We start from the raw sequence: 13,615 nt of genomic DNA on the forward strand, positions 1-13,615 counted from the left end.
GCTTGGCTTCCAAAAGCAACAGTCCAGGTATGGAAATAAAAACTCTTTGCATTAATTAGTACAAGTTGAATTTGGAGCTTATTTGTGAAAGACGTACCGATTTAATTTATTCAGAATAAAGTATTAAAAGTATCAATTGTGCCCATCTCTACCTACCTTGTGGGGCAATTTTCCCTTTTTTGCGTCCCCAATAAATCTAAAACCTCAAGGGGCCCATTTTTTACAACGACCGTGTTTTTAGTTCATTATCAAAAATTAGTGTTGGGAAAACTCTAAAACATTACTTGTGATTTGTTAAAATAATTTTGAGAATTTAATAAATGTTGAATAAAAGTTAAAAGCTAATCCACTTTTTAGTGAAAAAATTACAAACTGGCAAGAACGTATATCCCTGGAACATGATCTGATATTGAGGAAAATCTTACTTATTACAACTTATTACTTCAGTTCCGTAAGACAAGTATTGATCACGGCCGTTTCTTTGCAGCATGACAGAGTAACTTGTATGTTTGACAGGCTGCTCTAGCCCCAGACGCCCTGGACATGGTTCGCAAGTCTTCAGAGAACCCTGACCCTATAGACATTGACCGTGGAGAGCAGATCCTGACCATAGCAGTCCTCAGCATCTTAGTGACCGCTCCTCTAGGCTCCATCGGCATCACGCTAGGAGGTCCACACTTACTGTCTCAGGTAGATATTGTAACTCTAAAGGATTAAACTATTACATTAGTCATCATGAAGTTGATAGAGCATTGTACTTTTCCATTGTAAGGTCGCTAGTAGCCAAAAATACCCAATTTAGGGTTGGGATGGGCCAACAGTTGGCCAGAGAGATTGGTTCACAAAGGAAATAATTGTCAAGATGTTAAACACCTGCAAAGATGCGTTGACGATTATTCCGCTCTCTTGTATGATATGTTTTGCATCGTACATTAGGGGGAAACAATGATGATGTTGCTGCTACCAAAGAAAAAGTTCACAACTTTGCTGTGACTGCGGAAGATATTCACAAGTTTGACATGACCGCTGAAGACATTTAAAGATTTCCCCATTATCACAAAAGATCATGCAAGAAATGTTCACGATTTTGTCTTGACCTCAGAAAGTTTCACACTGTGGTAAGGTAGGGATCATTTACAAATAATGCAAATTTAGTATTACCATTAACATTTCTTAAAATCATTACACTTTTCCATGAATTTTGGCTTCGAGAAACCCAAAACTTTTTTACCGAATACAAAGTATAAAAGTCTGGCCCACAAATCCCTCCATGATCATATTTAAAGAACATATTAGAGGCTATATTGCAGAATCAAAAAGTAAAGGTAGATTAATTAGATAGCTAAGTGTAGGCTTAGGATCATTTGCAAACAAGATGAGTATCCTTGTCTAGCTGTAGGAAAAGTCCATAAAATTTACCTTCAAATTAAAATAATTTTACTTTGCATAGTGAACTTTAAAAACACATTACTGTACCATTACTACTTATATCAACATCTTTAAAAATACCAAAGTTCTTGTATTTTCTTCTTCTTCTATACTACACCAACCTGTTTCAGGAACATCCTGAATCGACCTCTGAACAAGACAAGTCCCATTCCAAAGAGAAAGAAGTGGCCGTGGAAAAAGTTTAAACAACTAGAATATGCTGCACGGGCAATAGCTACATTTCCTCAGGCTTAAGTTAAAGGTAAAGCAACATAATTGCATTGTCTTATGGTAAATTTAAAGCACTTCAACTGCCAAAAAGTGGTAAAAAATTTAATTTTTTTAAAGTCCTAAATGCTATCAAAAGTCCTGTATTTGGCCTAACACATATAGATTTGTAAAAATGATAGTACTCAAGTCATGAATTTGATTGTATAACTAATGATAATAATATACTGACGACTAAAAGCTATAATGTTTGAAAATACTCAGATCATTTTTGCCTTTTACCAGATAATTGCCTGTGCATTTATACTTCTTTGTTCAAAAATACGTAAGGGCAATTAATGTAAATATTGTTTAGATCAATAATAGCTTTAATGTTAGATTGTCACGTTAATTTTAAGCGTTTTAAACTTTTTTACTTTTCTTAGTTATAAAGAAGTGCAATATGACAACTATGTAGGTACTTAATTTATTCTTTGTACTTTGAAACTATATTACTCATCTGATTTTGAAACGCTCTCGTATTTTATTCCAGAAACAGAATGTGTTCAATTTTATAAACACAGGGATTTAACGAAAATAGAATTCAATCAAAATGTATCTATTTAATTTCTAACATTGTATACATTTATTTCACATAAGCATTTTATTGTAGATCCAACTGTGGTTGTAACAAGTAAGAAATGATTCCACGTTTTAGCTTCCTGTTTTTAGTATTGTTAGTCGTAACATTGATTGTTCTCCAATGGAGTAATGCATAGTTAAGTGTTCAAGAAGTTTTAGAATATGTATAGTGAAATTTTAATAGTGTTGATTTTATAGCTAGTTTATGCACCATTGGATTTTTTTGTATTTTCTCATTTATTTTGATTCATTCAATTATGAATAACTTATGGCTAGATTATCGTGGCTGCTGATTTTCAATCAGTTTATTTTGTTGTTTTAGTTGGTAGGATTTCCTAATGGCCATTATTAAAAAAAAAACCCCTTCTTACTTCCCCTTTATGAATTTTTACTAGATTAAAAATGTCTAACTAATTTAAATTTTTCCGGAAAAACATTAAAGTTTTTTAGTGGATCAACGCATTTGGTAAAAGAAAGTAAACTTAAACTAACTTTTTTTTGTCATGACTTGCTTCTAAATTTAATATACAAAAAAATCCAATGTGTACGAGTATTGTTACTGTATATTTTCTTTGTAAATATTGTACAGGGTTCTTGTTAATCTGTGGCATTACAGAATTTAACGTTAGTTCCTTAGATGTAAGTAGAATCTGTTATAACAATTGCTCTTTCAAATATTCTTTTTTATTTCTCCTAATATCATCAGTAACTACCTTAAAAATTCAGTTGGTATTTTCAAATTGGCTAATTTAATTTTTAAGTAGACAAAAAAAGTTTTATACACAGATAAAAACAGTAATAAGCTCTTTTCAGTATTGATATTGTTGATAGAGTTTGGCTCCCTTAATCAAGTACTGTAGTTTTTTTCTAATGAAACTTTCATTATTATCTATGACTTTTCTCTCCCTGGGGGAGGGGGATGAAATCCTTCACAATTCTTAATAACTTTAAATTTGAAATCTGTTTACTAATTGAAAAGTGATGAGATTGTTCATTTAAGAATTAAAGTTAAATCTATAATTTTAATAATCTTCTATCTAGAACTACAGTATTAAAAATATCGGATGTTGGAAATTGGTTGACCTGTTCATGTAATAGTGAAATTAGAAATACAACATTTAAAGGTAGAGTGAAGAGAGCTAGTTTCGCTCAAATTGAGGGTTGTGTTGTTTATATAAACTTACATACATACGATATAAATAAAACAATAGTAGTACTTAATTATTCCTCTTCCCATAACAAATTTGTCTTTTTGAATTAATGTGATAACAAAATATGTTAGGCAAAGTAGAATTTAGATTCAATGCTATTATTGAGAATGAAGGGTCGTTTTTATATCATATTTTCCATTTCTTCTCTCTCCCTTTTCTTCCTTTGTTTGTTACTATATTCAAACAAATTTGAAAAAAGATGTGCACAAAAATTTTAATCAATCTTTCATTGAAAGGGTAAAACAGTTGAATACAAAGGGATATGTAATATTAGTTTTGCTTATTAAAAAAATGTTTTATAATATTATTGTTGTTATTTAAATTAATATAAATTATTCATTGAGTGTTAAAAATAATAATTTTAAAAGATTTATATTTCTGTTAATTGTTTGTTCTGTAAAAATGTATTTTATCATAGTTCTAATAACAAAATGTTAAATTTTTAAATAGTTTTATTGTAAGTCGGTTAAAGTTATTTTGATCTTAATTTGTTGAAAAAAAATATCTTTTTTTAATTAATTCTAGTAAATATTTTATAAATGAAGATAATTTATGGAGCATTTTTTTTAAATATTAGTTGAATATAATCATAACATATTTTAAATAATTTATCCTCCATCTATAGTTTTTTAAAGAAAGATTGTCATAGTGCGTTAAATTTCAAGGTTAAATGAAAACCATAAGTTTGTTTAATATAAATATTAATCACACACTTCCAAAATACTGTTAAAAATAGGTACTAATAAATTAAAGCCTGCAAAGAATTTAAATATATACTTGTAAAGAAGGGCACAATTAGATAACCTTAAAAAAACTGTTTTCTTCTTTAGTTAAATAGAAAATTCAATTCTGTAGATGTTTTTCAAACAATAAAAAGTAGATTTGAAATAATTTGTCCAACCCTGTTTAATAACCAAATAAATTTAAATGTTATACTGTACTCTAAATATTGAAAATAAAACTTCAAATATATTTAAATATAAAACTAAGAATTAAGTGTCGATGTATAATTTACTTTTCATTTTTTAATGTTAATTTCCAATCAGTTTTGAATTCAAAACTCCGAACGCATGAACTGCAAATGTTTCAAACTATTGTTAGAGAAACGCCAAACAAAAATATTGAAATGTTTAGCCAAATAGAATATTAGGTTAGACTAGTTGTAGCCGTTAGATTTGTGTGAAAACCACTAATTTAGGTAGCTCTTAATTGTGCATGGAAAATGTTCTTAACTGTCTTTTATTCTCAAGTCGCTGTTAGTTGGATAAATTAAGTTTTAAGTCTAAATTTACAATTCTCTGTATAATTTTGTTAAATGACTTTGTAGAGGTTTCTAATATAGTGAGATTTGGGAAAAGAATGAGATTTAGCAGTGCAATATGCGCGATGATTTTTCTTTCGACTAGTCAATTTAAGGTGCATTATTAACGTAAAGTTTTATCGTGGGCTCTGCTGCTATATTCACTGACTATACATCTAAGTCTATGCTACATAGTGTTCTATATGCAGTGCCAATCAAACAAAACTTTAAGACATCAGATTGGTTAACATCAATGGTTTATAATTTTGATTTAATATAACATTTGAGTTTTAATAGGTTTAATATTTATTTGCCTAGTTGTGTTACCTAAATATACTTCATAGCATATCTTAACCAGAAAATGTGTAAAATACATTGTTTATTGAATCTAAAAATTTAAAAGGTATACATTTGAATTTTTGGCCAATTTTAAAAACACTTTAAGCACTTAAAGGCACTTAGGCTATTGGCAAAACTATTCTGGTATCCATTTTTATAATTTGTTTGTGCCTTTGCATTTATCTCTTAAACTTTGCACCTAAGAGAAACCGTTGTAAAATGTTTTGTTTAAAAACATGTCTTTCCACTTTCATTGTTTTCATATTGGCACTGCATTGTATGGAAACCACCCATATCAGTATTACTTGCAATGTAAAAAGCTTGGAAGAAATTTTCACTTGAAACAGTCACTACTCCAAAATCAGCACCTAATAGTGAGATTTAACATGTGCCAATCGATATTCACCCATATTCAATATTCGCTCAACTCAGGCATACTAACATGGCTCCGTTACGTTTTGATATATTTTATATTCTATGTACATAACAACAAAACTGAGTTTGACTCACATGTAGGTGATGTAATCATGTAGGCTGTGAAAATGCTTCTATTGGTTTTAATGCTCAGCAAATCTTAGTCTTCAATTCTTTTGTGAGCGATGCAACATGCAACCAATTATTAAGTTAATTCTTTATAATATAGGGCACAAGACCTTTGGTGTTATAGATTTTTTGTCAGAATGGCACTTACCTGAATGGAGAAGAGTCCAAATTGGCACAAGAAACACAAACCCTTATACTATAGACAAAAAATTAGAATATTTCACTGTCACTGGCAGGGTTCTCAACTGAGAAAGGTATGAGATGAAGAAAGGTTCTTCTTCACGCCTGATGGTGGCCAGTGTTCTGTGTTTCTTGTGCCGGTTTGTTTCTTTCCAATGTAGGTAAGCTTGCTATCCACACAAGAATCCTCATTCCTTAAAAGGTTCAGCCTTTTTCAAACTTGTTATCTATTTGTTTAAAGCTTTCACTACTAAGACTCACAATACTCACAAATAAAAAAAATTGGATCTTGGTAGGGAAAGTTTTAACCCATCAAACTCTTTCATACACCTTAATGCCAAGTTTATTTCAATAAAATAATTGTGTTCAAAAAGTTTTGCTTATGAAGCGAAGACACTAAACTTCCACCACTCATTTCCAGATAAATCTCCAGTTTTAGTTCCAGCAGTATTTATTTTGTTAGAGTTGCAGCTCCTTGCCAAATTTACGTATAGGAAAGTGTGTAGGGTAAGGTCGTAGGTTGTAATGTGGTCCCCTGAAAGAGATGTGTCGATCGTCAACTCTTATCGTCAATTGAATATTCAAACTGTCAAGCAATAAATGAAGTGAGTTTTTTTACAATTATGAATTTTAAATTAGAATCCACCTTGCTTCCCTCGCTTATTTAGGCCTAATGATTGTGTGATTCTAACCTATTTACGACCATTTTTTGTAAACGTATCACTGTTCATCTGTAGTTTTTTGACTCAAGATTTACTGTCGGAATTTTAGTAAAACAGCATTTTATTCTTTAAATATTTACAAATCTGATATTCTTATACAGATTTATTTAGTATAGTTATTTATATTAGTGTTTTGTGATCTGTAAATATCCAGATAAATAGACAATTTAAATAATAAAATTTCTTTTAATGTGTTTATACATTTTAACATGATTTTTTGCAATGTGTACTTAACTTTTGTAGTACTGTACTTATGTTCGCATATCAGTTATATCTTATTGTTGCATTTACTTTTTTATTTTCATCTCTAAATCTGGATGTTTACTTGAACAAACACGCTTAAAATTGCATTTACTATCAGTCTTTTGACTTTTTACTGTAGCACTGTAGACATTTGATTAGAAAACTACTTATGACCTAGATCTCTTCTACAGTTGTTCTAGTTTAGTTTAGAGTCGAAGATGGTAAGTTCAGTTCTGTGATCCCAAAGACCAATCGTATGTTTTCACTACACTGTGGGACACATCTCTTGAGTAGCGTTCGTTGTCTGGTGTACTCTGTACAAATTGTAATGTGTCTTTCATTTGACAAATTACATCTCAAAACTAACTTGTGTTTGTTTTTATTTAACCTTTCCTGATGTTTTAGATCTATGGGTTACTAAAAGTATTTTTTGTCTAACTGCGGCAAAAACGTCCGCCATTAATGTGAGACTAGCTCTATTTGTCTCCTTAGGCCAGAAAGGAATCAGCTAGAGCCGAGAATGCCAAATTATATTTTTAAACCTTTGAAATTTGTCAGCTGATTTTGCCAGAGGAAAAATTCAAAGAATAAAATTGTTGATTTGACCCTCGCTCATTTGGCGTCCTTGACATGATGAGCATCCCTAACTCATTGGAAGTGAATGTAAGCTTCTCAATTTGCTCATCCTGTGTAGATGATTCCTTCCTCAAATAGAGCAAGGTTTCCCTCCTAACCTCTTTGAGCTCCTCATAGTCAAAGATGACCTTCTCAGCAGCATCACACTTGATGGATAATGTGTTCTCCTCATATAGACCTATACTCCTAAGATTTTCTCTGACCAGTCCTATTGTCTGTCTCATTTGTTAAAGTGGTAACAATGTTCCCATATCAACCTGTTTGGATGACAGTTACACGACGGAGGTATATTCTAAATACATAGATTTGGTGGATTAAAAGCATTTCATAGGCTAAATAATGAACCAGTTTATAAAAATGGTATTTATTAACTAATAAAATAACATTAGGTATTTACACATGTACATGGCAGAGAGAAAAGAAGAAGTTGTTATAACAGAGAGTCTATGGCATGTATGACACCGTTGGTAGAGGGAATGTTCCTGGATATCACATTGGCTGCATTTACTTTGATCCGACCTGGAAAATAAAACATTGTTAGACGAATGTATCTCTAAACTATAGTTTGGCCGCTTAGAAAGTGACCTGCGCACTAATGCTAAACGAATGCTAGAGGAGGTCGCTTTCTAAGCGGCCGAACTATAGAACTATTTTCCCGATTGTGAAGACCGTAACACAGTTTAATAGCTTAAACATATTGTTCAATGATAAAATACTGATGAAGCTTTTGAGAACTCAATAAATAAACGGTATCAGCAATCTGACATACTTTCTCCCATAAGCTTCTTGTCAACAACCTTTATCATAGGCATGTGTAAGCGGTTGGGTGGGAGTAACTATGATATTTTATATAGAAACTCACAAAAGTTGATATAATCTTTGAATCGTAATGTTACAGCGATGGGGTGTTGCACTATTTTGTTTAGAATTATAAGGAGCATAACACACTAAACTGGTTATTTCCTAAAATCAGATTTTTTTTATTTGGTGGGGTTTTTATGGGAAAATAAAGCAAGTTAAAATAAATTTTACCAGTAATTTTTTTGCTAACCTTGATCTTTGAGCACAGTGAGTTGTTTCTGTTTATCGAGTGACTCCCTCTGCTGGTAGTACGTCATACCAGCGGTGTACAGTGAGCCTGTCGTCACGTGGCGCAACACCAGCGCTCTAGCTTGCGCTCGGTTCTCTTCTAACCGTTTTAGATCAGATTCTGTAAACGCAGCGTCCACTGGCGCAAACACCGTCAGTATCTTGCTTCCTGAAAGCAGAGGTGGAGTTAGATTTATTTGTGTTGCAACTCTTGGTAGAAAGTGATTTTTGAGAAAGTATTGTCATAGATATAACATACTCCCTTAGTTCTTAGTCTATGGTATTGTTTTGTAAAGATAGGTCTGGTTGAGGTAAGGTTGAGTGTTTACGAATGATTTACTAGTAATAATTTGTTAAATTTGAATACATGGACTGATTAAAGTAAGTTATGTTCTAAAGACTTTTCCACCTACTCTATCAATAAATTAGCCTTTAAGACTAAAATTTAAATTTGTGATGAATCCAGATTCTGTTGTGTTTTCCTATGTCCCCTTATTCTCATTAAACTTAGCTAAACACTATGCCCTTTACAAAATTAAACTCCAGGATTATTAAGACTTCTTTTACACTCACATTACTATAGTACAACATTGACATTTGGATGAAGAACACATGCCATATGGACCAGCGATTGCCTACTTTGTTTTTTATTAGAACATGGTTTAAAGAGCTCCACACAGGAGTTTATTATTGTTATAAATGCATTCTTAGTTATTGATTGGTAAATAATTTGACTTAAAAGGTGCTATAGTTTGTAATAAGTTCTATGTTTGGTTAAAAAGTTCAACTGGAGTAACTGACATCAGCATGCCCTGTTCGTTGTGGTTCATTTCGACTATGTTCGCTTTTATTTAATTATTGTAATATTGTATTACGATTATACACATTTTCTACACACTTACAACCCTGTAAGCACTCCCCACCTGTTAGAGTGGAAGACAGGCCAGTGTCCTGGATGAGTTGAAGGAACCTTGTGAACCTGTTCTCCCGGTCGGACTGCAATGTCTGGACAATATCTCCCACAGGAAGAGGGAACATAACCCGGTCCACAGCATGAGCCACTCCCTGGGGAATCACCATGTCTTTCTTGTCTTGGAGGACTACAGCGCCGTTGATGGTCACCACCTACAATACAATGGTTGTTAAACCTTTGAATCGCCAAGCCACCTCGTTTAAGAGTAACAAAACAAAACCGTTTCAAACTGTGTGAGTAAACTCAATAGAAGAGGGTGGAGGCTATATCTGTAATATCTGCTACATTCATCAGTATTTATGTTTAGAAGTACAGTACTACTTTGGATTTACCAGTGTTGTTAGAGCTCTAGACTGTTAGATCTGATTGATGGCAGAGCAGTCTAAGAAGGTGTCTCTTTGGCCCAGGATAGAGAGACAGCATTGAAGGTAGATATGAGGGTTCAAATCCAGTGTCAGTCTTGACCGATGTACAACTCTTAAGTAGTTTATCCTAGTGCTTGTGTGTCCACCACAAACTCATTTGATATGAATTTAGATTTTTTTCATACGATCATGACCAATTATTGTGATTAAAATATGAATAAATAAATCTATGAATAATTTTTGAGGCTTGAACGGTTACAGTGATGAAGATTTTTTGAAAAACCAAATATTACCTGTGGATGAATATTATTGAGATTGATAGCAATTTTGTTTCAACGGTAAATGAAAACAATTAAACATTGTAAAGAGTTGTTCTGAACTGAAGGATATGTATAACTACTGTCATCATTGCTTATGTAAAAGAGGTAAGCAATTTCTTATACTTGGATTGAATAATTTGAACTAAAAGAAAAAGAATATTAGTTTCAAAAGGATTACGATGCTTTTCTTCTAATGAATCTTTGACTTATTTTGCTACTTGGGGTGGTATTGTGAATTTCTAGTAATCCGTGGTGAAATACAGGACTTGATACCTTGACGTTGTTCCATTGCTCGTCCTGAGTAGTGTAGGAGTTGACTCTCAGCTGAGTTCCAGCCAGACTGACTCCGGTCATCTCGTCCTGGAGTGACTCCAGAGGGAAAGCTCCTGGGATAACGTGGTGCAGCAGCAACTGAAATCAACAATTTTTATAAATATTTCATTGTAAATACTGTGTAATCTTTGGCTACTCCACAGAGTTGTAAAGTACAGAATAAACAGGCTTATGGTGTTCTTTTAACTCTGTATGTTAGTTGGGAATATACTGATGACAAGCAAGGAAGAGCCCAAACAGCGAGAACTGTGCGGAAATTCCTATTGCACAGTACACAGCGCGGGTGTTCCTCCGTAAGCGTTGAGTACATGAGGGCGAGGGGGACTTTACCATAGACACCATCAGTAGTGCTAGACACCACCTAAGTTTACCATTGAGTGTTTCCTCTGTACCTTAATTCTCAAAAGCTACTCCAAAAATTGGAGGATAACCATGCAGTGTCTTGTTATTATCAGAGTTGCAAGGTTCAAAGTTCAGCGGTGCCCAGGCCACACTCATCACTGCCTCTGGTCAACAGTTACTTTCTCCGTCACTTCTCACGACAAGACTTCGCCTTCTGTCACTTGTGTGAATTAATGAGCTTGTCTAATGTCCATAACTCACACACAATGGGACTGATAGCCTTATTGTCATTCACATTCACTGATACGGTCAACTACATCGATATAATTAGACAACTCTCGGATCTTGTCCGTGGTATAATTTAATTGGTTTCTAAAAAGCGTTCGCGTCATTTCAGTTAGTTGACTATAAGATTTGAAGCTTAGCTTTCGAAAAAGTCTATAAACTTTTGATAATTTCACAATATTGGGAAATTTTTGTTGAAAGTTAAAATGTGTTGGTTTAATTTACATTCTTTTTATGGTGTGCCAGCGATAAAATACTCCGATATTTAATTAGGTCGTTCAAAATATTGAGCACTTACAATTCTTGTGTCTAAAGAATTATGAAAACGATCCGAGTAGTTTTTAACTTCCACTGTTGAATTATATCAAATATAGGCTTAAGTAGTTTTTTTCACTCTGTCAACGTAATGTTATGATTCTTTGGTTGAAGTTCATTGTTTGTGATGGTGAGTTAATGTTGTTCAAAGGTTTATTGCGGACATTTTCCATCACGATGGTAAAAACAAAAAAAAATACCATCGTGATGGAAATGTCCACAAAACCTTTGAACAATAATATTACAAGTTTCAGTTTTTAAAATACAAACAATGTAATAGTCCATTTCCTGAGTCCAAATAAAATGATATAACCAGTATTACCTCGCCATCACTGATCTGATACAACATTCAATGTGCGTGTGTGTTTGTGAATACTCACACACACGACGGAGGTATGCACACGGACATGGTCCTGCGTGTTAGACCGTTTCCGACCGCAGGATTGTTGTATCAACTATTTCCACACATCTGCATCGTCACCCTGTTACGAATGTTATCCTGCATTCCTTCGCTGATTGAATCTCTTGCAGTTGGATATTGTAGTTTGTTTGTTGGTGTAAAATAAGGAGTTTTCACTCTCTTTGGGTCGTATCGCTGGGTGCGTGTATTTGTTACATCAGCGTCGCAGAAATATCTAAAGATTGTTTTTGTAAACAATTAACTCAGAGTATTGTTGCCATTTCACACTGTACTTTATGAGATGAACACATAACATATCACATTTCACATAATACTGTGTTTTACGAATGCAGTAAAAAATACGAAATTTATTAATCAAGTGTAAGTCATCTTAAAATAGGTTATTTTATGTCGACATTGCATATTTATACAGCAAATACTAAATGTTAACATATAGCGTGTTACATTCAATCATGTTTATAGGATGATGTTTTCTTTTCTCTGTTAGCTATGCGGCGTTTTTAAAGGGAATTAATTTATTGTTCTTATAAAAAGACCCAGAATGACACTTTAGGCTAGGATTATACTAGGACGCTGGCGTCCGAGAGGCCAGCGTCCGGGACGCTAGCGGGGCATTAAATCAAATGGGGGCGATTATACTATGGATGCTAGCGTCGGATGCTAAAAAAAGCCACCGGACGCCCGAAGTAACTACGGTAATAATTATTACCGTAGGTGGCATGGTAAGACCGAGGCCCGGGACCGATTTACTTTTTCATTTTGATGTCCCCAGAGGCTAAAAACACTATCCGTTCATATATGATATAGATCCTTCTATAGATCTAACCCCCATCCTTCAATAGATTTAAATATTATATATATATGTCTGTAAACGCGATAACTTGAGTAACTTGTGTCCTATTTTGATTAAATTTGGTGTTAAGGTGAAGGGTGGGATAAACTTGAATGAGTTCGCGAACCAGCATGAACAGACCATGGGAACGGGGTTTTATGGGGTATAAAATGGGTTTTGTCATTTTTGACCCATAAAACTGAAAAGTTCCCAATTTCTCTCTAGACAATTTTAATGAGCTTAAAACAAATAATTTAGTATATTTAAGTGTTTTTGTACTGTTATCAGTTATGGAGAAAATTAAAAAAGAGTATATTAAAAATCGCCATGTTATTCTTATAGAAAATGTTGTTAAGTGTTGGCATTTGCTTGTGTATGCATATATTTTGATTAAACTTGGCCAATTTGTTTTATACTAAGTAAATAATACAGCATTTTACTAAAAACACACTTAATTAGCCATCTTAAAGCATCAAACCTTGGTACTCGTTAAACCTAATGTTATTTAAATAGATATAAATAAAAAGTGACTAAACATTGAAATAAAATGGCAGTCCGAGAGGCTAGCATCCCAACACAAATCACGTCATTTTTCGGCTCGAGGTGGGACGCTAGCCTCTCGGACGCCAGCATCCCGGACGCCAGCGTCCTAGTATAATCCGCTGGCGTCCGGGATGCTGGCGTCCGAGAGGCTAGCGTCCCACTTCGAGCCGAAAATGACGTGATTTGTGTTGGGATGCTAGCCTCTCGAACTGCCATTTTATTTCAATGTTTTGCCACTTTTTGTTTATATCTATTTAAATAACATTAGGTTTAAGGAGTACCCAGGTTTGCTGCTTTAAGGAGGCTGATAAAGTGTGTTTTTAGTAAAATATTAATAGCTTAGTAT

At 33.4% G+C, this 13,615-nt stretch overlaps 1 protein-coding gene and 1 long non-coding RNA gene across 3 annotated transcripts in view; one reads left to right on the forward strand and one right to left on the reverse strand.

Moving 5' to 3' along the window:
* Position 1: 1 nt before the first annotated feature.
* LOC129000133 (uncharacterized) lies at positions 2 to 7,181 on the forward strand. Its single transcript, XR_008491342.1, has 3 exons — positions 2 to 27; positions 517 to 690; positions 1,560 to 7,181. It is a non-coding gene; the product is annotated as an uncharacterized LOC129000133 (long non-coding RNA).
* A 636-nt stretch (positions 7,182 to 7,817) lies between these two features.
* The window catches only part of LOC129001660 (uncharacterized), a 52,341-nt gene continuing 46,543 nt past the window's right edge, over positions 7,818 to 13,615 (reverse strand). For both annotated transcript variants that reach the window (XM_054429035.1, XM_054429034.1), the window contains exons 5-8: positions 10,472 to 10,609; positions 9,464 to 9,665; positions 8,503 to 8,709; positions 7,818 to 7,970 (exon numbers count right to left, since the gene is read on the reverse strand). In XM_054429035.1, coding sequence (XP_054285010.1) covers positions 7,882 to 7,970; positions 8,503 to 8,709; positions 9,464 to 9,665; positions 10,472 to 10,609 — 636 coding nt within the window. In that variant the 3' untranslated portion in view covers positions 7,818 to 7,881. The remainder of the gene's footprint in view (positions 7,971 to 8,502; positions 8,710 to 9,463; positions 9,666 to 10,471; positions 10,610 to 13,615) is intronic.

This window comes from Macrosteles quadrilineatus, unplaced genomic scaffold, assembly GCF_028750875.1.
Source record: "Macrosteles quadrilineatus isolate MER2022 unplaced genomic scaffold, UCM_ALF_1.0 Scaffold_8__2_contigs__length_117827958, whole genome shotgun sequence".
NCBI classification, from domain to species: Eukaryota; Metazoa; Arthropoda; class Insecta; order Hemiptera; family Cicadellidae; genus Macrosteles; species Macrosteles quadrilineatus.